The following is a 23,491-nucleotide window of genomic DNA, read 5'->3' on the forward strand; positions in this document are numbered from 1 at the left end:
GACTCAAATGATGTATCTCTCCACAGAGTGTTGCTTGGAAGAACAGCCTTGTGGGTTATGCTTATTCTCTGCAATCAGAGAGCATTATTCCACAGATGTCCACGTGGGGCACAATGTCTCTAGGGATATGCATCTCCAAACTCTTAACATTTTTCTGTTTGAAGCAATGATAAATGGTAACTTCAGAGATCAAGGTCAGCTGATATCAGTAGCTATCTGATGGGGCAGGGACCTCGTCCAGCTTTCCAAAATGCCTCCATAAAGCTGTTCTTACTCCACCACAGCAGGCAAACAGGCATGGCTAGGGTGTAGGATATAACTGTGAAAGGTCCTGAATCCAAGGCCAAAGGGGCTTCACATTCTGGGGTACAGTAGAAGGAGCCCACCAATCATTAAGATGCTAGGAAATTAATGAACATGGAACTATGTAGGTAGGCACAAAGTCTTGATATCAAAGACTGACAAATAGAGATGTGCAACTTTTCTTAAGTTGCCCAAGACATTCAAATCTCTGGTAGCCATATTTATCCTTGGCTTTGGTCTGCAATGGTCTGCCCATCTTCCTTCACCACCCTACCCTGCCCCTTCCTCATCCCACTACATCACCCAGACATGTCACTGATGGTTGGTAGAACCAAAGGGTGGGGGGAGAGAGGAGAGAATTACTCAGAAAGACACAGCAAGTCAACTTAGAAGCGGTCCCTCTAAGGAAGGCTTCATTTACTGCACCTCTTTCCGGTTGCGTGGTGTTAGAGCTGAGAGCTGCCACGGTTGTCAAGGAAATGGTACTTTTTCAAAGGGACACTTGGAGCAGCAGCAGAACGAGGCTGCCATATCACCATGGTAAGCAGTGCATGACTCACTATCCCACTGGTGTGTCTAGACATTTTAGTGGCATCTTTACATTTCCGGAGTCATGACGGTATATGTTTTTCTAAATTGAATGAAACCTCTAGGGCATGAATTAGGTCATAGTTCTTCAACATCTCAGCATATCGCCTGGCACAAAGTGGGCCCTTAATACATTTCTCGAATGAATAACAAAACATCACAGGCGCATAGGAACTGTAACAGTGGTGAAACCTGACATTGATATGATGATGTTTTATAGCGGAAAAAGACTTCATTCACGAGCATCATTTTATTTGATCCTTTTAACAGCTCTTTGGAGTGAGAACTGTTTTCCCACACCTTCCCACAGTGAAAACTCCTGATAACTCTCTTATTTGAAACCTTCCCTTACATCACTTTAACTAGCTTGAATCACCTCCCAGGGAACTGGACATGTGTAGGTGGGGACATTTTTCTCTTCCCACTTTGAAGGCCATTCTGCAGCATTGAGCCTGACACTGAGAAGTGAGCATCTATCCTCTCTGTGCTTGCAAGCTTTTAGGGATTCAGGAATAGCACCACTCTGCACAGGAAAAAAAAAAAAATCAGCCAACCAACTCCCACATAACTGAGGGATTTATTTGTTTGGTGGGAACCAAGGTGCTGCTCCCATTTCAGTCTCTGCAGTTTCTCATGAGATAATACAGCATCACTGAGCTATGGCAAGAAAGCGAATTCCTGATAGTTGCAGACATGGCGTCACTCACCGGTCCCCACTGGGATTGGATACATATGTAAACGTTACACATATTTATTTATATGTGAGAATTAATTCTTAGTCCATTCATCTGCAAACCACAAACACGTCACTGAGGAAGCCACAACCTTTCACAGACTGTTTGAAATAATTCCTCAGTCTCCAAACAGCTCCAGCGGCTGCATGCCATGCACCAGGCTGGCCCCCATCAGCATGCTAAGGCTGTCCATGTGGAGAATATGTCCCAGGAACCGACAGTTTTGAATTGAGCATGTGTTTCCTTTCCTAAATGGTTCTTCTCCAGATTCGTGACCTTACATCAGGTTCACTGGATAATATGTTTTGACCAAAAAAATAATGGCCTTCCTCAGAATTAACATAGATAACCCGTTAGTTTTCCTTCAGCCTTGAGTTTCTATGACTCTCAGATGTTGCATTCTATTTTCCGCTGCCTGGTCCCCCTCTCCCCTGCTCAAGTCATAGCCACAGAATTTTTCTTCTTAATTCCTAGATAGCTCTAGCTAACAACAACAAGAAAATCAGTTCATCATAATATTCTCCTCTGTCTACCCCAAAGCACTCCATCAAAGCTAATCTTTAACTCCTACTCTCATTGTTCAGATTTTAATACAAGATGGATAGTGTCTGCATGACTGTTCCCCATGAAATCGTGGCAGGGACAAGAATGACCTCATAGGCACCTCCACTGTGGCGTCTGTCACCCCCGCCCCAGCTCAAATGCTTGCTGCGGCACTGTTCCCAGAGGTCTGGTGGGAAGGGCAGCTTCTACACTGGTTCTTCTGAGCAGGTGGGAAGCTGTTATTATAGAGATGGAGACACACACACTTTGAGAAATAGGACTGAATGTTAACATTTAAAGCAGCGTGCATTGAGTTTAGATGCTTTGGTGCCCTGCACCAACCATTGCCTGGCATTGCGTGATGCACAAAGCACTCATTCGGGAGACAATGACCCCTCCGAGCTTGAGCAAAATCAGTCATACTTTTCATCAGTTGGGGTGGCCATTGTAATTACTGTGCCATATTTACAATACAGAAATGTGTTTGCTGCGTGCATATCAGTGCTGCCTCCTTTCTTATGCACAAACTTCAAGAGCAGAAATTTCAGAGATGTTGCTGGTTGTCTAGTAAGTATTGGGTAATGAAGGCCAGGCCCTACTTGCTCCTTTAGAACAAAGTAAACCTCGCAATTTGAGACCAAATTTGTCATTTTGTTCTCTCTAGTCTGCTCTCCTTTACTGTTTTCTAGAAATAATCATTCATTCTTCTATTCATGAATTCATTTAATCAGACTGAATATAAATGAATATAAAATAAGTACAACTCATAGACTTTGATTCAGTTCCTGTTGATCACGATGATGATGGTAATGATGATTTCTATTTATTGAGCACTTATCATGTTAACACGTTTACTTTTTTTTTGAATTATATTTTATTTTTTAATACAGCAGGCTTTTATTAGTTATCTGTTTTATAAATATTAGTGTATATATGTCAATCCCAATCTCCCAATTCATCCCACCACCACCACCACCCCCGCTTTCCGCCTTGGTGTCCATACATTTGTTCTCTATATCTGTGTCTCTATTTATACCCTGCTAACTGGTTCATCTGTATCATTTTCTAGGTTCCACATATATGCGTTAATATACGATATTTGTTTTTCTCTTTCTGACTTACTTCATTCTGTATGACAGACTCTAGATCCATCCACATCTCTACAAATGACCTAATTTCATTCCTGTTTAAGGCTGAGTAATATTCCATTGTATATATGTACCACATCTTCTTTATCCATTCATCTGTAGATGGGGATTTAAGTTGCTTTCATGACCTAGCTATTGTAAATAGAGCTGCAATGAACAGTAGGGTGCATGTGTCTTTTTGAATTATGGTTTTCACTGGGTATATGCCCAGTAGTGGGACTGCTGAGTCATATGGTAAATCTATTTTTAGTTTTTTAAGGAACCTCCATACTGTTCTCCATAGTGGCTGTATCAATTTACATTCCCAACAGTGAAAGTGGGTTCCCTTTTCTCCACACCTTCTCCAGCATTTGTTGATTGTAGATTTTCTGAAGATGCCCATTCTAACTGGTGTGAGGTGATACCTCATTGTAGTTTTGATTTGCATTTCTCTAATAATTAGTGATGTTGAGCAGCTTGTCACGTGCCTCTTGGCCATTTTATTGTCATACTGCTGCTTGTAGTAGTCTCTTAGGATGCTTTGTATTTCTGCAGTGTCTGTTGTAACTTCTCCTTTTTCATTTCTAATTTTATTGATTTGAGTCCTCTCCCTCTTTTTCTTGATGAGTCTGGCTAAAGGTTTATCAATTTTCTTTATCTTTTCAAAGAACCAGTTTTTAGTTTTCTTGATCTTTTCTACTGTTTTCTTTGTTTCTGTTTCATTTATTTTTGCTCTGATCCGTATGATTTCTTTCCTTCTACTAACTTTGGGTTTTGTTTGTTCTTCTACCTCTAGTTCTATTAGGTATAAGAGTAGGCTTTTTATTTGAGATTTTTCTTGTTTCTTGAGGTAGGATGGTATTGCTATAAACTTCCCTCTTAGAACTGCTTTTGCTGCATCCCATAGGTTTTGGATCATCGTGTTTTTGTTGTCATTTGTCTCTAGGTATTTTTTAATTTCCTTTTTGATTTATTCAGTGATCTCTTGGTCATTTAGTAACGTATTGTTTAGCCTCTATGTGTTTGTGGGGTTTTTCCTTTTTTCCCCCTGTAATTTGTATCTAATCTCATAGTGTGCTGGTCGGAAAAGATGCTTGATATGATTTCAATTAATTTACCGAAGCTTGATTTGTGACCCAAGATGTGATCTATCCTGGAGAATGTTCCATTTGCACTTGAGAAGAAAGTGTAATCTGCTGTTTTTGGATGGAATGTCCTATAAATATCAATTAAATCTATCTGGTCTATTGTGTTGTTTAAAGCTTGTGTTTCCTTATTAATTTTCTGTCTGGATGATCTGTCCATTGGTGTAAGTGAGGTGTTAAAGTCCCCCACTATTATTGTATTACTGTCGATTTCCTCTTTTATAGCTGTTAGCAGTTGCCTTATGTATTGAGGTGTGCCTATGTTGGGTGCATATATATTTATAATTGTTATATCTTCTTGGATTGATCCCTTGGTCATTCTGTAGTGTCCTTCCTTGTCTCTTGTGACATTCTTTACTTTAAAGTCTATTTTATCTGATATGAGTATTGCTACTCCAGCTTTCTTTTGATTTCCATTTGTATGCAATATCTTTTCCATCCCCTCACTTTCAGTCTGTATGTGTCCCTAGGTCTGAAGTGGGACTCTTGTAGATAGCATATATATGGGTCTTGTTTTTGTATCCATTCAGTGAGCCTGTGTCTTTTGGTTGGAGCAGTTAATCCATTCACGTTTAAGGTAATTATCGATATGTATATGCCTATTACCATTTTCTTAATTGTTATGGGTTTGTTTTTGTAGGTCCTTTTCTTCTCCTTGTTTCCCACTTAGAGAAGTTCCTTTAGCATTTGTTGTAGAGCTGGTTTGGTGGTGCTGAATTCTCGTAGCTTTTGCTTGCCTTTAACGCTTTTGATTTCTCTGCTGAATCTGAATGTGATCCTTGCCAAGTAGAGTAATCTTGGTTGTAGGTTCTTCCTTTTCATCACTTTAAATATATCGTGGCACTCCCTTCTGGCTTGTAGAGTTTCTGCTGAAAAATCAGCTATTAACCTTATGGGAGTTCCCTTGTATGTTATTTGTCGTTTTTCCCTTGTTGCTTTCAATAATTTTTCTTTGTCTTTAATTTTTGTCAATTTGATTACCATGTGTCTTGGCATGTTTCTGCTTGGGTTTATCCTGCCTGGGACTCTCTGCACTACCTGGACTTGGGTGGCTATTTCTTTTCTCCTGTTAGGGAAGTTTTTGACTATAATCCCTTCAAATATTTCCTCAGGTCCTTTCTCTCTTTCTTGTCTTTCTGGGACCCCTATAATGCAAATGTTGGTGTGTTTAATGTTGTCCCAGAGGTCTCTTATTCTGTCTTCATTTCTTTTCATTCTTTTTTCTTTTTTCTGTTTCATGGCAGTGAATTCCACCATTCTATTTTCCTGGTCACTTATATGTTCTTTTGCCTCAGTTATTCTGCTATTGATTCATTATAGTGTATTTTTCATTTCAGTTATTGGATTGTTCATCTCTGCTTGTTTGGTCTTTAATTCTTTCTAGGTGTTTGTTCTTTAATCCTTCTAGGTCTTTTTTAAACACACCTTGCATCTTCTCGATCTTTGCCTCCATTCTTTTTCCGAGGTCCTGGATAATCTTCACTATCATTATTCTGATTTTTTTTCTGGAAGGTTGCTCGTCTCCACTTCATTTAGTTGTTTTTCTGGGGTTTTATCTTGTTCCTTCCTCTGGTACATAGTCCTCTGCCTTTTCGCTTTGTGTATCTTTTGTGAATGTGGTTTTCCTTCCACAGGCTGCAGGAATGTAATTCTCCTTGCTTCTGCTGGCTGCCCTCTGGTGGATGAGGCTATCTAAGAGGCTTGTGCCTCGTTTATTTCTTATGCATGCAACTCATGATACTATGACACAGATCAGAGAATTGAGGTGCAGAAATTGCGCCTTGTTCAAAGTACTGAACTCAATTCCAACAGGTCTATCTGCTTCCCAATCCCATGTTCTTTGCAGAGAACTGAGCTCTCTGAGTGTTGATAAGGAAATAAGACCTGGACAGGTGAAGTATTAGGTAACAATACAGTAGGCACCCAGTAGTGAAAACGGAGAAGAAAGTGGTTATTTTTGCTGAAGGGGAGATGTTGCAGATGGAGTTGCCCCCACTGATTGCAGGACCATGGCAACCATGATGTAAGTTGGCCAGTGAAAGCCAGCATGAATCAAAACAAATGTGTTTGCTGACCAGCTCTGAGCTTGGACAGCGAGCTGGAAATTCAGTTCTAAGAGAATAATTTGGAAAATACTTAGGGACTTTCCTCTTCTAATTTAAGTCACAGATATCTCTGGAACTGTGTTCCCCATGTTGCGATACATACTTGAACTGTTTGATATATAGATCTCCAAAATCCGCCACAAGTGGACAGACATGAACATACTGCATTCTTTCTCATACCCCCAGAGTTCAGGGTCTCTCTGCAGAGAAGGGCACTTTGGTGACTACAGAGTCATTTAGTCTCACTTGATCACTTTCCCCAGCTCTTTGCAGTAGAAGCCAGTGTGACTGTTCCCTTGAGGTTGCTTTCCTTTATGCATAAGTGCAATTGGGTTTTACTTTTCGCATTTTTGCAAAAGTAATTCAAACAGGTTCTGGTACAGCACCTATTGGGGGTGCCAGACCACTGGCAAATTAGCCTAACCTAAAGTTTTCTCATTTCTTGTAGCTTACCTAGAAAAGCATTTATTATGCAAGAGGATTGATCACAAACAGATTCTGTTTATTTAAGACATTTCTCAATGATTTTCCTGTCAGAAAGGGGCATCCTCTTTTTGGCTGGATGCAGAATGTAGGCCAACTTCAACGCATCAAGTCTATAAATGTTGAATTTCTCCTCCATGCCCACTGCTGAACTCGGTCATAAAGGTGTATATGACTTCCATGTACCAATGACCCCTCAGAGAGTTCACTGTATTGATCATCATCGTGAAACAAGATGCTATACAGTATTCTGTTTTTAATCAGATGCTAAATATGTGGTGCTAACAAGTAATAGAACATTAGAATGTGATATTTTAAATGAGGTGTTAATTAGGAAGTGGAGAAAATAGGAGCAAAACAGAACTAGAGATTGGACTGACCAGAAGAAGCTTCTCTGAAATGTTGTTTGAGCATGGGCTGAGCTCTTAACAATGGGATGGAAAACATTGTTTACTCTTGTCTTTAAAAATGCTGAAGTATGGCTTCCTCAGGTACCCCCTTCTGGTTTGTTAACTTGTAAGTGCTGAGTTTTCTTCCAGTTTTTACAGTAGAAGTCTGTAGTGTGTGCCTCTCTGGCATTTCACAAAGTGGGATAAGGTTGAGGATGTGACACTAGCTGACTTTGGGTCATGAGACATGGCCCCATTTGTTCATGTGCACTCCAGTGGGGTGCATGACCTGAAAGTGGAGCCTCTAGGATGACCCCAAATAATCCAGCTGTCCTACCTACCAGCAGGTCAGACATGTAACAGATAGATGCTGGTGCTATGAAGTCTGACTTTATGTTCAAGTCTCAGTAATCAATAATAAAGGTGAAGTTTGTTAAAATCTTATACTGAGTCACTTTCTGTTAAAGAATAGAGTCAAAACCCTTTAACTATTAAAAACTGCATAATTTCTTAAGCAAACCTCCGACAAAAAGTAAAATTGTCCTCTTTATCTAACTAAATTCTATCTCTACTCCCCTTTTTAAAATGAATGTGATAACATATATCTGAGTAAGCTCTGTGATATGTCCTATTCTCACAGCAAAGGAGAATGCCATCTATCAGCTGCAGTTCAGTTTGTGGTAACGGAGACAAATCATTTATTGATTCTAGTTGGATCTACTGATAATTTCAGAGCTTTAATAACCTTAGACGAGAAAATCCTATATAAGTCTTAAAAATCCCTTCCATTTGTATGGGCTCTCTTCAGTTCATAACTAATTTCATTCCATCTCCTTCAACCTTATCTAATACAAGAAGCTGTACAAGTGGTTCTATGTTATCAAGTTCTCACTTAGCTTTGGAACAACTTTCTGTCTCTCTCATCTTGCCTGCATAGGGCATAAAAAGTAATGTAAAGCGAGGAATTGTACCCCAATAGTCACTCATCTAAAAGTGATAGGAGGAACACATACACACACATATGTACTTCTTTGTAAAGGGGTATGTAAGGCTCCTGATAGAAGAGCTTCAGTAATAGACTCATTTCAGTAAATTGAATAAAGACACCTTTCTGACTGAACTTTCCCTTCATCTTGCCAAGCTGAAGGCTTGTTTGATTGTTGTAATTGGCCTAGGAATGTACGGCAATGCTCAGTATGAAGTGTGCTTTGCCAAAAAGCTGCCTGAAGTGACCTGGTAATTCACAAGGAATCTGGAACCACACTGAACTCTCCCCCTCTCTCCCTCTGGAAGCTCATTGCCATAGCTTATGAAATGCTGATCTTCTGCTTCCCTGTAGTCTCTTAATTTCCTGACAAGTCCCTATGCCCTTGTCCCAATACCTAGTTCTGAAAGTTTAAATTCTTTATTTCCTCTGAGGAGCCATTACTAGGGCTTTCACTTATTAGAATATTTTGTGTGTGCATGATGTCATCACGAACTAAACGGAGACACATCTATCTGGTTCTAAAATTCAGAATCCTGGACCGTATTGAAACAGCAGCTCCCTCTATGAATGCTGTTTGGGAGGTTCACTTTCCTCCCAAAGGGGAGGAAAGGGGCCTTTCTCCCTCTGTATTTTCAGTTTCATAAAGTAGGGATAATTTCTATCAATATCCAAACTCCTTCCCTAGCCTCTTTAATCTAGGATTCTGTAAGATAGTCTAAACTTTATCTCATGATTTTATAACTAAAACAAAACAACACCAAACCCCAGAAATCAAGCAAAAACAAAAACTTGCCTGGGATCAAGATGGAAATACACAAATAAGCATGCATAATACCTTCTCCAGGGCATTCTAGAAATTCACTGAACAGCAGTCCCCCACAGAGAAATCTCCCAGTTGAACAGCAGGCCCTTTGGTCTGATCACCTCCAAAAATGAAGCAATAGGGAATGCTCGTTGAAGAAAGCGTTGGATGACTTTTGTCCCCCTTTGAAGCTTAAAATGTCACGATTTTTTTAAAATGCAAGCCTCTTTCCCACTTATTCCAAATGTATTTAACTATCCAAATCATCTGAAGGTAGATCAGTAAAGACTTAAATAGAAGTCTAGCCTAATTATTTCCAATAGTTTTGCAATTGGATTTAGCCTAATGCAGTATTACCTTATGTAGATTTTGCCTCAGCAGGTATTAAAATGTTTGGCAATTAACTTTTATACACTGTATCTAAAGAATGCTCTAAAAGTTCTGGAAAATACTTTGTGCTTCCTGATGCAAGAAAAACACCTCCTACTCCATCTCTTTTAATCCTAATTTGCATTATCCACATTCTCAACCAATCCTTCTTTCTTTGGGTAAACTTGAATCTAGCACTTGTTAGGATCCTCAGGGATCATAAACCAATGGAATCCAAAGGACAACCTATTAGGTCCACTTATGAGTCATTTAACATTTTCATTAGAAAGATAAAGCCCCTGTTCTGGGTCTCTTTGGAAGCACAAAATAGACTTCTGCATTAGCCTTATTTCCTTTCATGAACATGTTGGGTCTGGCATCCTGATAGACCATACTTATGTCTTAAGAAGAGAAAAATCAGAGAACAAGGACAACTGCATAATGTGGGAAAAGGGATGGTTATGAACAAAGACAGTGAATTTTTAGGGCTCTGGCTAACCCAGGTTACCCTGAGCTAACCATTGATCTTGTTGCATCTAAGCACTGAGATTCTCTTGGGAGACCTTCCAGTTTATAAATCAATCTTTTTAAGATTTCATATCAATCTTGCAGTATTATGACTACACAGGGAGAGATGTTTCTATCATCAACATACAATGACCCCAAATCACATTAAATTACTAACACTCACTATTTGTTTCCCAAGCAGCCTTGGGGTTGCAGATGAAGACTTTGGGGAACCTGTATCATATTGAAAGGACTATTTTGGTCTTGAAGAGCCCCAGTGGTTTAGCCTTATAAGAACCAGGAAATTCAAGATTTATTCCAGGGTGGACCACAACGAACCTCTTCAGAGAGAGGCCCAGGATTGACGTAATTTTGGAGAAAGAAGGAAAGGAGAAGGAGGAAGAAGAAAAAAAATTTCTTCTAATAATTCAACTCCTACCACGTGTCACACATATTTGTATTACTGCCAATGACAAACCTATAAGGTAGCTTTCATTCTTCTATAGACCAGGAAACTGAGATTAAATGACTCTCCCAAGGCTATTTATTTATTCAGCAAATACTTACTAGGTACCAGGAACTGTTTTAGGCGCCAAAGAAACAATGGCAGACTACGTAAAGACCACCCTTGTACAGCTTACCTTTTACTTTAATATTTTTCAAACACCTTTTAGATCATGACTCACAATAAAAAATGCATATTAAACTATTACACAATACAAACATCATATAAATACAAACATGTATATATACTTGAAACAAAGTTTTTACACACACACCCAAGAACTTATCTTTAGTGTGTACAATGCAGTCTCTGATATTTTCTATTCTATTTCTTCTTTTTTTAAAGTTCATCTGGTACTAACCAATTAAATTGATTTCATGATCTGCAACTAAGTCACAATCCACAGTTTGAAAACATGGTTCTAGTGGACTTGAATGGAATGGATTAATATTGATATTAATCAATATTTCCTCGAGGCCTGAGGAGTTATCTACATCTTTTTCAGTGTATAGTTTAACGGCAAGAAGGAATATGAGAAGTGCAAGGAAGCTGTCCATCATTTTGCAGCCTGGAATAGCTTGGTGGAGGCCATCCAACTCTGGTTTGGGTCTCCCATAATGTTCAAACTCCATCTCTCCTTTATAGTATGTCTCTTGTTTGCTCCTGTTTGCCTCCAGCAATAATAGTTTTATCTTTTCCCTCTAACCGTTTGTTCTTCCCACATAGGCTGACAACAGAATATCCAGGCCACTATGGTGAGGAAATGGACATGATTTCCTACAATTATGATTACTATATACGAGGAGCAACAACCACTTTCTCTCCAGTGGAAAGGTGAGCCTTCACCATGGGCTAGGGTTAGCGAGGTCAGGAATTAGCTCCACACAAGGATCATGCCTGCAGGAACCTGGATCTGGGGTTTTCCCTATTTGAGTTTCTTACTTGGTCTAAGATTAACTGAGACATTGATGGGACAGTGGAAAGCAATGAGAATTGAACCCATTTCATGGAGCAGCTCACCCTTGGAGATGAGGTTGTGTTCCAGCTTGCTCAGAGCAGGAAATTCCCAACTTGGTATTCCATGATGTTCTAAGCTTTTCCCTGTATTCAATTTCAAAGAGCATTTTTCCTTACCAAACATTAGGAAGAGAGTACAAAAATGATTGAAGGAGTACCCACTGTCAAAATGAACCCTCTCCAATGCCATTTCTCCATATGGTCCCCACTTTGGGTTGTGGGAAGAGAGAGAGAAAAGAAGGAGAGGGGGCTGGAGGGGAGAAACACACAAAACTTACCAACCTTATTTAGAAATAAAAGAGGAGAATTTAAATAACGGAAAAGAAAACGACACTAATTTTTTAAATCCGTTTGCTCTCACAATCAGCTCCCAATCTTATCACAAATATTGAATACATCAAAACAAAACAAGAAGAAGAAAATAAAAATTCTTCTCCCTACTAATAAAGAGACATGAATAAATTCAGGTGTTAAAAGGTTGATCTGTCTACTTTTAGTCAGGTGATCATCACTTTACACAGCAAATGAATTCCTGAAAAGTTAGCAATAAATATTTTTCAAATAGGACAAAACCTAACTCATTAAATAATAGATTGACAAATTTGAGTGTGACTTATGTTTTGTGTATATTTATGCTTTTGAGTGCAATGATATCACACCTAACTGAAGTAACTTATTTAATACAATCCTTAATTTAAAAAAAGAAAAATAAAACAGAAAAAAAACCCATGAAGTAGCTCTGAAAAGACACAATACGTGTTGCCGGCTCCATGAACAAAAACCCTTACATTTGCTCATAGGAGAACTTCTTAGTTCTCACACATTAATTATTTGTATTTTAGATATGTTTTTATCTAGCTTAGTTACTATTTTCTAGAAGGGGCAAATCAAAAAATAAAGAGGGAAGATATTACTTAGAATGAGACTCACTTCACCCGTGAGAAGAAATAGCTGAATGATGTGACACACACAAAAACATACTTAAGAAAAAGAAAGAAAGAAAAGGAAAGACCTAAGAACTCAAAGACTATGGAAGCCCGGTGACATTTAGCAGGAGTGTGTATCCCCAACGGGCAGCACTGGATAACATTATAGCAGAGAGCTCAATATTCCTAATGATGTCTCCAAGTCATCATGAAAATTAGTTCTGCATTTCCTCCTTAAGAAGGCAGGAAGGAATACAGTAAAGAAAGCATGCCATCCAAAATTTCCACCAAATAAATACATTTTGGCAGTTAAAATGTCCAACTGCTTGGCTTGGAAATTTTCAGTTATGTGGTTTAACTCAAAATCTTGGAAAACTGAGATACTGTGTCATGCATTTGTTTAAAATGAATATACCCATGTAATTTTGCTACTGTCACTAACAATCAGTGGCTTAAAGGTCCACAACTTCGATTTCTTCCACTCTGCTAAAAGAGGCTGAGGCCACTACCTTGGATAAATATTGTCAGTGCACAGGACTCACTGGGCAGGAGCTTTTCCTCTACATGCAAATCGTAGTGGTTTCCTCCTGGAATGGAGTTGCTCATCTGGGGGCACTACCGACAACTGGGGCCAGATACTTCTTTGTTGCAGGAGCCTTTCCTGTGCAGTCTAGATGTTCAGCAGCATCTGGCCCCTACACACTAGCTGGCAGTAGCAACCCCCGCCCATAGTTGTGACAACAGCAACAACGAACCCTGGGGAGCAAAACTGCCCCTGCTTGAGCACCACTGTCCAGGAAAGAAATCAGCGACTAAGCCTGATTTGGGTACCTCGATTCTTTTACAACCAAGTAGTCTACATTTTGCTTAGCATCAATTAAAAGGCTCGTAAAAGAGTAGCGTGAATGCCTGGCTGAAGATCTTATTTACCTGTGTCTGTTGGCACAGAGATAAATAAGACTTGTCTACAGTAATAAAATTCATTCGATAAATATGCATGCTACCAATTTTCTAACCTCCATCTAAAACAAGCCATGTCCTCTGTTGCCAACTGCAGGAATAAATACTAATAAATAGTTGGTTATCCAGGCTCTTAAAGATCTGTACTGGAGGACCCTACGCCCAATAACTCTACACAAAGAAGCTGGAGCAGCAGACTCAAATGATAAAGCCTGCCTTAGGCTGTTTGAGCAGCATGTACCATAGCTGCTGTTATCTCCCAGAACTGAGAGTAGTCAGCCCCCCTTCCAGATGGATGGAGATCTTACCACTGTTGGTGTTTTAGAGAAACTGATCTGGGAAGAGGCCTTTCAGATTGAAAAGGAAGAAGGATATTCTAAGGTTGAATGACCTCACTGTGCTTGGGAAGCATTTGTGTGATCGTATATGGAATGACTCTTTCTTTTTGCCCTTCATCAAGACTTTGCGAAGGATGTGACAGCCCATGTCCTCGATGGGATTATGGGTGTCAAGTTATGGAGGCATTCTGATATAAGATAAAGAGGAAGATTTGAGTTCAACAAACTTGGAACCTGAAATTGTCACCTAATTATGTTAATGAAGGCCACTTATTTCTCTGAGTCTGCTTCTTCACCTTAACAATGACTTATCATGAGGATTAAATGAAAAAATATGTAAAGCATCTAGTGCGATGCTGGATATGTTGGAGGACTCAGCAAATAGTAGTTACAATTGTCAATACCATCACCGTTAACATTGTTAAACAAAATCAGACCAGAAAAGTGCTGTGCAGAGTAGGATCTCAAAAATTTTTTGTTAAATGGGTGAACAAAGAACTTAGGCTAGCCCTTAGCAAAGAACATTCCTTGAAATGTATCCACACCATGTTATTTCAAAATTGAGCAATTCTATGTCCTCTCATACCCATGCCTGACCATTTAAACAAATACTCAATTCAATTTGTTATACAAGAATGGCAGGCATTTTCTTTTTCACTTTACGGGTTTTAGAGTTGTTTCCCCTCCCTTCTTTTCCCTATGATAGTGTCTTCTGAAGGGGAACACACAGGGCATAGCATGGAGCGTAGCACATGATAGGTATTTAGGAAAAGAAAGAATGAGCAGATGGATGGCCTAGGTAAGAGAAGATTCTTTACCGTGAAATGGAGACAATGTTGAATAAATGCTTTTATTACAAGTTGTTAACCTATATGTCCAAGAGGTCCCTTTGAGACAGAGCAGTGGTGAACTGATCACTGGTGATAAACAGGACCTCGACATGCCAGTGACCTAGCTAGTCCCCTCCTAGGTGCAACTTGAACTAGGTGAGGCGGTGTCCAGGACTCCTGACCTCATAGACGATTACTTGTAGGTTTTCTAGTGACTTCATAGATGTGTCTTCTGAGAGGAAAGTGAAATTAGTTGGCCCTAAATGCTCCAAAGGTTTTTCACTCCTTTACTCTTAGCAGTGGTTTTTCCTAAGGTGTCTTTTCTCACTGACGTTAGCTCTCTGACTCTCTCCCCACAGGGATCGCCAGTGGAAGTTCATAATGTGCCGGATGACTGACTACAACTGCGAATTTGAAAATGTTTAGATTTGCAACCTACCAATCTGGGTGAAGGGAAAGGGGCCAGGAGACCTGAGGATGTCCACTTATGTTAACATCAGTTGGGACTCCTAAATGGTTTCTACCGCTCTCTTTTCTTCTCCCTGAGCTGGTTGATAGTTGCTATGCCGGCTATCTGGGCCCTTCTGACTAGTATCACACTTATAATAAAATCCACAGTTTCTCACTTTCAACAAGTTCCATAGCAACGATTTTATATGAGTGACAATGGCTCTGTTGCACACCATGTATTCTGTGTGCATGCTCACAGCCTGAAAAAGAAGCCTGGCTGCTGGAGCACCTGTCACAGCCTTGCTGCTGCTTTTACTACCCAATAAGCTGCCTGTTGCTGAGCAGTGTCTGTGAACAGGTTCAGTAGTGGAGTGAAGGGGCAGAAACTGAGGAAGGGGAAGGAAGGTCTGCAGCTATGACTGTTTGAAGGAAACCTAGGGTCCTCACCTAGAACAGACCTTCTGCCTTCAGGGGACATGCTTCCACTCTCCCCCACCACATGAGCCATGGTTGCCTAGAAGTTCACCTACAGAGCTCCGTGCTCCAGGAGGGAGGAGACTGTGAGGTGAAATGGGGAGGTGGAAGAGTTTGGGGGCTGAAAGACTGAGGATTAGAAGAATTTCCTAAATCGGAAGAAGACTACTAGCACACCCAGTAATGAAAATGAGCATCGGAACCAGAGGAACCTGTGGGAATCTGTCTCAAGTAAGACAAAAACAAGAAAGAAGAGAGAGGTCAGAGAATGGAACTCAAATTAGGAACCTGGAGGGAAAGGGAGTGTGGTCAGGGTGCTTTGGAAAACTGAAAAAGGGGTTTGACTCACTGGCACCTGGAAAGGCTGGCATACGCCCTGTAGCTGTGAGAGCTCTGGAAAACTCACTCCGATTGGTCTCAATATTCTGATGGGAAGGCCTGTCCTGGGGGGTCTACTTCTCTTCTATGTGTAGTTTAGGAGTGTCTTTTGCAGAGGTGGCATTATCTTTCCTCCTCTTGTGATGTCTCCGTCCCCAGCCCTTTTCACTCTCTTCGTCATAAAAGGAATAAACATATTAACATTTACTATGCTGCAAATGTTAAGGGTCAGCTTTTTTCTCGCTTCACTCCCCTTTCTGATTATTCATCCATCCATTCAGAACATATAGCTTAGCGTTGTGATTGTGCCAAGTACCATGCATGGCACCAGGAATACAATAACGATAATGACAGAATATGGTTAAGAAATCCAATACGTAAACTATGAAGTGCTAAGTGCTTCCATTAAGAATTGGACAAAGGGTGGAACCACATTTCTTTGCCTTTAAATCCTCCTCACACCAATGCTTTTTAACCACAGGGAGCCCCTATTTCCTTTACCCATACAGTTGGCCTTTTCTTTTCAGGTCTATGCTGCCCTTCCCTTCTTTTCTCTCTCAGGGGACCCAGGAGAGCAGGCAGCCAAGCAAAACCACAGGGGTCACCCACCTTGTTATGCAAGCCATCTAGGTGGCCAAGTTAGTGAATCTCAGCCAGTGATGCTGCATTTCCCACAGCGAGATCCTGGTATTAGGAAGAGGAAGGCAGAGCTAAGGACATGTCCTCCTTTGCCTCAATGCTGAGGCCCTCTTTCATATTATGGTTTCGCTTTATTTCTTCCATTTCATTGTTTCCACCTCTCTGGCAATTTTACTTTACAGCAAGCTTCACAGTGTTGTTTCACAATGGGCATCATTAATATTTTAGCAATTGCAGCTCTGGGTCAGGATGGCAGCCAGGAAATGGACTTAGTTGGGTGTGTGGAACACAGCTGGAAGGGAGGCAAGCAACACAGACGGGCTGACTTAGCAGCTATGATGAAAACCAAAGGTGTGTAGGGGGTGTTGCACCTCACCAGGGCTGAGGTTGGAGAGATGCAGCTGGGAGAAGCAGTCCAGAAGACTGCCAGACAGCACAAGTAGAGGAAAAAAAATAATAAAGCAATCCAATAAGTGTCTGTGCCAAGTAGAATAAAAGGAGAGAAAAACTATGAGAGAAGTTGTTTTTGCATATAGGCCAAGGACAATAACAGTAAAGACATTATCAACTTGGTTCAAACCTGAATAATTTATACTTTCTATTATGTCAGTCAGTAAGAACTGGGTGCCAGACTGGGGCTAAATCCCAGATCTTTTGACTGCAAGTTCTCTCTCTGTGCTCTCATTACTCCAATCTTTCTACTTACTTGTCCACAACCTTGGATGAGCTACCTCTCCACTCTAGGAGGACATTTATCTAGGTAATCATTGTGTTTTCTTGCAATCCTAGAATTCCGTAAATGCTATCATCTGCCCCAAATTGTTTACAAAGGGCTTTGCTAAGGCATTTTCTTCCAGAGAAGAAGCCTGGGATGAGAGTTGAAAACCTAGGTCCTAACCTCGGCTCTGACAGAAAGTGGCTGTGCAATGCTAGACAAATCCCCGGGCCCACCCTTTCTTCATCTGCCTGGTACGAACAGGAATCCCTTTTCCAATAACTTCACAAGATGGTGATCACATAAAATGGGAAGAAAAGAGACATGATTCCTGCCTCACAGGGTCTACAGTCTGGTAGGGAGAGATGAGAAAATAGACAATTGAGACACAAGTGCAGCAAAGTTTCCTGAGGAAGCCAAGCCTATGGTTAGCCCTGAAGGACCAGGAGAACTTGTGAGGTGAGTGGGAAAAGTGTGGGCTCTGGAGTCCAACTGTCTGGGCACAAATCCTGGTTCCGTCCCTTATCAGCTGCATGACCTTGGCTCCGTCACCTACCTTCCCTGAGACTCTATTTCCTTACCAGTAAAGACAATAATAGTACCCACATCATGGGGTTGTTGTAAGGATTAAATGCAATCTCACAGTGTCTTATTATACTTATTATATGTACTTACTTATTATACATAATAAGTACCCAATAAATGTAGTAAGAGGAATGGCATATTATTAGTATATATTAGAAAAAATGTTCCTCAGGTAAGCTGGATATTAGTAGAGATAAAGAATAGGAAAATTCATAAAAGAGGTGGGACTTAAGTTTTGCTCTCATTCATTTATTTATTTGTTTATTCATATTCGGTCACTGAATCAATAAATTATTAAGTTCTTATTATATATTAACCCCTGTACTAGGCACAGTTCCTACATTCCAGAGGATTATAAACTAAGGGAGTCAGACAAGCAAACAAATCATTACAGTCCAGATGGATAAGTCAAGAATAGGTATCGTTTCAATAGAGAGTGGTGAGAGGTTAGGGTGGGAAAAGGGAAAGTGGCATTTCAGGCAATAGAAACAACATCATGGAAGGCATAAAAAGATGTATACGCTTAGGAAAGGTTCCCTGGGAAACACTGATGTCACCAAGGTGTCTTGGAGGCACAACATGCAGTCATAATGCCCTAAGGATGTACTGGTAGTTCACATCAGCACCATAAACTAGTTATGCATATTCATTGCAATTTTTATATCTATCTAGAACTCAGATTGCAACTGGGGCCTCCTAGAAATCTAGGGAGAGGGGATTTATCAACTCCCGTCTCTGCTCCTCCATTCTTCTCATATGCACAATACCAGGGCCTGGGAAGTTTTCTCTCCATCCTGGGTGTTCATCCACATATATTATCTTTACCATCAACGGCTTTGACCCAGACCAGAAACTCAACATTTTTTTTTAGTCCCTTCAGAGGAATGTATTCTCATAAAAGCATTAATGAATGTACAAACTCAAACAAAACAAAAAAACTTAAAAATTTAGACATTTCCTTCTGCCATGTTTTTTTTTTTTTATTGTCCATCATGTAGTCAGGGGTTTTCCCTCTCTCTAGCTGGTCCTCCATCTAGCTTCCAACCTACTTGATTCTCTTCTTACACTTCCAGATTCTTCTCCCCCTATTAATGAAGGAAAAGGTTGCTCAATACAGACCGCATCCAAACAGGAATGCATATCAAGGTGGCCAACACAAGCAAAGGCCATAGAGTCAATAGAGTCCACTCTTACAAAGAAAATCAAAGAAAAGAAAAAAAGAAAATCTTACAAAGCTTCCATCAATTTTAATTAAACCTGTTTAGCGCTTCTGTTTAGCTCTCTGAAGTTAAACCACTGTGTTAAGAAGTAGTACCAGAGCCTAGTTACCATTCTGGAAGCCAGAGTCATTTAGGTAAGTGAAATGAATATATTTCATCAACTTATTCCTTTGTAAAGCAAGGATAAGAAAACACACCTACCTCAAAAATTCATTTTAAATAATAATGTATTCACGCATAGCACAGATTTTCATGGAACTTAAACTTTTCACAGCATGAAATAACCACAATCTCCTAAAAACTAAAAACCAACCAACACTACCTATGTATTTTAAAACCTATTTATTAGATTCCGCTGTGCCTTGCTAAGTACTGGAAATGTACCATTTGTGACCTCCTTCTTCTCCTATTCCCAATGCATCCGGAAGGAGCCCAGTTGTCTGTGTGAATGAATGAGTATCTGTATCAGTGAAAAATGTGGAATAGAAATATCTTTTAAAAAATGTAAATTCCTATATTCTCTGAATTCTCTGAGTTGTAGCATTACTGTTTATTTCTCTGTTCTTTTTTATACTTTTCTGCTTTTCCCAACTTTAAAAAACAATTACCATTGATTGTGCTTATAATTTTTTTAAAAAAGTAATTTTAATCTTATGGAACAAAAACGGTCACCAACTGCCAAGCATTTCAGCCTCAGGACCGTGTTCCAGCTGAAAGGTGAGCATATGGTGACTTCATGGAAAGAAGGATTATAAAACCAGACTCTTTCATCTAACCGGCCACCTAGTGAATTATAATTTAATATGCAGAATTACCTGCTCTTTCCAACGTCTCTCACCATCCCCAGAGACAATGGAACAGATGTTCATCTTGTCATACGGCCAATGAGAAACTAATATTTTAAACTCCTCCACTCACCAAAGTCTAACTTGCCCTTCAGGGCCAAGCAAGGGCTCAGCTTCCCCAGAAAACTTCCAGTGCTTTCTAAGACTGGTTCAGGGTCCCTCCCTGGCTCCCTCAGTACTCCACGTCTTTGTTTTCACTCTCGTGAAGGCAGGGGTCCTGCCTCTTTGGTTCATCTGTAGGTTTTTAGTGGCTGGCAAGGTGTTTTACACATAGTGGGCATCCAAGACATATGTTTTAAAATTAATCTGGATTTCTAGTTGGTTTTCAGTTTTTATTGGGAAAACCTACCAAAGCTCTAAGCAATCCATAATTGAAAACATGAGTAAATGTACTTTGAAAATTGTGTAGTTCTATTAAGAGGCATGGTATGATGATGATGCTGTGGTTTTGAGGGGGGTTAATGCCATCTCCTGCTCTTTCCCCAGCATCATTAGGTAATCATCAATTTCATCCTTTACAGAGCTACTCACTAATGATGAGGGAGTTGGAAAACACACGAGTCACAATTGGCACATGTTCAGAAAGTGTGTTACCACACTAATGACCAGAATGTGAATTTTGGTGTTTTTATGACCTTTTCAACTATATTGAAATCAATATCTGAGCAGCAAGGACAGGGCTAGGTATTTGTTGCACATGAGATAGAGCCTAGTTAACTAAGCCCTGAAGAGACTGGGGGCTGAGGGGCAAAGGGGCTCAGGTTGGTAAACTGGTGTAACTCTGTATGAATTTGGATGCTTTTTGAGTCTTATAACAGCATATGAGTTCTAGGGGGGTGGGAGGGCAGTGATTTTTGTTTGATGCCTCCCCGATACAAGAAATATTTGATGAATAAATAAAAGTAGAGTCCTAAGACTAATGCTAACACAGATTAAAATGTCATGAATACAGACTTTATGACCCTTGTTTTTCCTGGTTATTCCCACTAAGAGTTACTTGTGGGATTCGCTGGTGATAAGCTGGACTGAAGCAGTGAAGCTAGTTTCTCAGAGTCAGGGTTTCCTGTTTATAAGGTTGCTTGGCAGGCATTCATAAGCCGTGCTGGTGTGCCACATCTCCCCTCTCTGAGACTGGTGGATTTCAACTAACCTGGGTGTCTCCTTGGGCCTCTTTTGTTGGCAGACTCAAAGGTGAGCTCATTAGCCATAACCCCTTGGAAAGACGTTTTGGAAATCAAACAGGCTCTGAGTCATACCTGCCTGTCCCCTACCGAGACCGTAGAATGTCATGCAAATTAGTTCTGCCCATTGCTCCCAGGAAAAAGGAATTGAAAATCTCTCACAGTGTAAAACAGCACAGTTCAAGTTGGAGAAGGACTTCCCAGAAATTCAGAGAGAAGGCAGGCTTAGTTCTCCACATGCGTAGGTAAGCCTTGATAAAAGTCCTTGCAGACGGATAGAAAAAGATGGAAAGATGTGGATGAGTGGATTATTGGGGCAGGGCATCAGGCTCAGCCCTTCCCAGAATGGCGCCATTGCTTGTTCTAAATCCATAATCTCACACATCTGTGCTGTTGTACATTTAATGTTGACTGTTACTTCAACAAGGTATCATTAATCACCTACTTTGTTCCTGGAACAAACTGAAGGAAGCCACAAAGCATAAAACACACTCCTGACTTACTTCCGCGATCGCCGGCGTTCCGGAGCCCAGACGCAGCCTCTGCGTCGCCCGGCACCTTCTGTTCGGTCAGCGGCGTGAGGGTCTCGCCGCAGCGTGTAGTCCGTGCGGCTCGGCCGGTTGTGAGCCCGTGTGTTCTCCGGACCGGCCGGCCGGCACAGCTCCAGCCCGTATCCCCCGGCTGGTCCGGGGGGTCCGGGCACCGCCTCGACGGCGGCGCCGCCGGACGCGCGGGCTGCACCGCAGCCCGCACCCCGAGCGGAAGACGTCATGAGGCACCTGCCGTACTTCTGCCGCGGCCAAGTGGTGCGGGGCTTCGGTCGCGGCTCCAAGCAGCCGGGCATCCCTACAGCTAAGTTTCCTGAACAAGTAGTAGATAATATTCCAGCTGATGTATCCACTGGCATTTATCATGGTTGGGCCGGTGTTGGAAGTGGAGTCGTCCGTAAGACGGTGGTGAGCATAGGATGGAACCCATACTACAACAATACAAAAAAGTCCAGGGAAACTCATATCATGCATACTTTCAAAGAGGACTTCTATGGGGAAATTCTTAATGTGGCCATTGTTGGCCACCTCAGACCAGAAGAGAACTTTGATTCTTTAGAGTCACTTATTTCAGCAATTCAAGGTGATATTGAGGAAGCCAAGAAACGACTAGAGTTACCAGAACATTTGAAACTCAAAGAAGACAATTTCTTCCCGGTTCCTAAAAGCAAAATAATGAATGGCCACTGATGGAAAAGCATTTTATTTATTCATTCACTGTTCTCTAATATTTTACTGCTCATAAGTCTACAGTCTCATCTTGGTTGTATTTTAAAAATCAAACATTTTCCTACAGCTGTGAATTAGTTTAAACAGTTTAATGTTACCATATTATGTTCCAACTGTTCAATTAAACCCATCATGTTACAGTACTAAAAAGGTTCATTTTAAAAATCAAGATTCTATTTTATATATGTTGATTAAAATGTACCACTAGAAAGGTCTTAAGTGTTTTATAATGGAAAAGAAATATATATAAATATGGGTAACAGGCAAGTCATTAGTTTGAGATGAGAACTATAATTCTCATGGTAAAATTCTAGCATGCATGTACCTGCATAGCATGCTTTACTAATCAGAAGGCTTATAAAAGCAACTATATTAAGCAGAAGTTTGACAGTTTATTACAAACCTAAGGGGAAAAATCCAGACTTCGTATTTTTGATATTTTGTGCATTTATATATTATTATAGACATGAAGACTTGCGAAATTTCATTTTAATTAGTCATTTCCTTTAAGGGCTCAAATCACTGTACTGTGTTCCATTTTTGTTACAGCTGCCTCAGTTTTAATTGGTCTACACTCTGTGCCTATTATTTTTTTGTTTTTCTTTTAAAACAGTAAAATGAGCGTTTTTCGAATCTCTAGGTCTAATTTTTGTGTTGTATAATACTTCTCTCTTTTTAAGAGTAGATATTCTTCAACATTTTTCTTAACCTTTGCTTCCTGTAAACAATTGTCAGTGTCAGTTTTTCCATTTAGAATATCCTACAACTCTACATTTACAAAATGTAGAGTTTCATCTGCGTCTGTATGTGCCATCCCATCCCTTCACTATATAAACAGCGATTAAATGCATATCGCTCTTTTTTGTAGATTTCACATCCATTTTTATTAATTAATTACTTTGAGAATCATAATTTATTTAGCCATTAAGGGATTGGGTCCTGTCCCATTCTCAGAATCTTTTCACTTTTTTTGTGTATTTTATTTTATTTATTTTTTTATGCAGCAAGTTCTTATTAGTTATCTATTTTATACATATTAGTGTATATATGTCAGTCCCAAACTCCCAG

At 40.2% G+C, this 23,491-nt stretch overlaps 2 protein-coding genes and 1 long non-coding RNA gene across 3 annotated transcripts in view; 2 read left to right on the plus strand and 1 right to left on the minus strand.

The window, feature by feature from the left end:
* LOC125965643 (uncharacterized) overlaps positions 1-16,105 on the minus strand; it is a 35,497-nt gene extending 19,392 nt beyond the window's left edge. Inside the window, exon 1 of the long non-coding RNA XR_007479815.1 lies at positions 15,990-16,105. This is a non-coding gene — a long non-coding RNA (uncharacterized LOC125965643). The remainder of the gene's footprint in view (positions 1-15,989) is intronic.
* DPT (dermatopontin) overlaps positions 1-16,180 on the plus strand; it is a 38,237-nt gene extending 22,057 nt beyond the window's left edge. The window contains exons 3-4 of the mRNA XM_004269732.3: positions 11,315-11,422; positions 15,019-16,180. Coding sequence (XP_004269780.1) covers positions 11,315-11,422; positions 15,019-15,085 — 175 coding nt within the window. The 3' untranslated portion in view covers positions 15,086-16,180. The remainder of the gene's footprint in view (positions 1-11,314; positions 11,423-15,018) is intronic.
* Positions 16,181-21,197: 5,017 nt separating this feature from the next.
* LOC117201273 (riboflavin kinase-like) lies at positions 21,198-23,056 on the plus strand. Its single transcript, XM_033428035.2, has one exon. It carries the CDS (start codon positions 21,917-21,919, stop codon positions 22,382-22,384), a length of 468 nt encoding a protein of 155 aa, XP_033283926.1. The 5' UTR covers positions 21,198-21,916; the 3' UTR covers positions 22,385-23,056.
* Positions 23,057-23,491: the final 435 nt, after the last annotated feature.

The sequence above is a fragment of the Orcinus orca genome, chromosome 1 (assembly GCF_937001465.1).
Source record: "Orcinus orca chromosome 1, mOrcOrc1.1, whole genome shotgun sequence".
Classification (NCBI taxonomy): Eukaryota; Metazoa; Chordata; class Mammalia; order Artiodactyla; family Delphinidae; genus Orcinus; species Orcinus orca.

Excerpts from the sequence above, each read along its gene's own strand:
- LOC117201273 (XM_033428035.2), top strand. The coding sequence starts at position 21,917 with ATGAGGCACCTGCCGTACTTCTGCCGCGGCCAAGTGGTGCGGGGCTTC.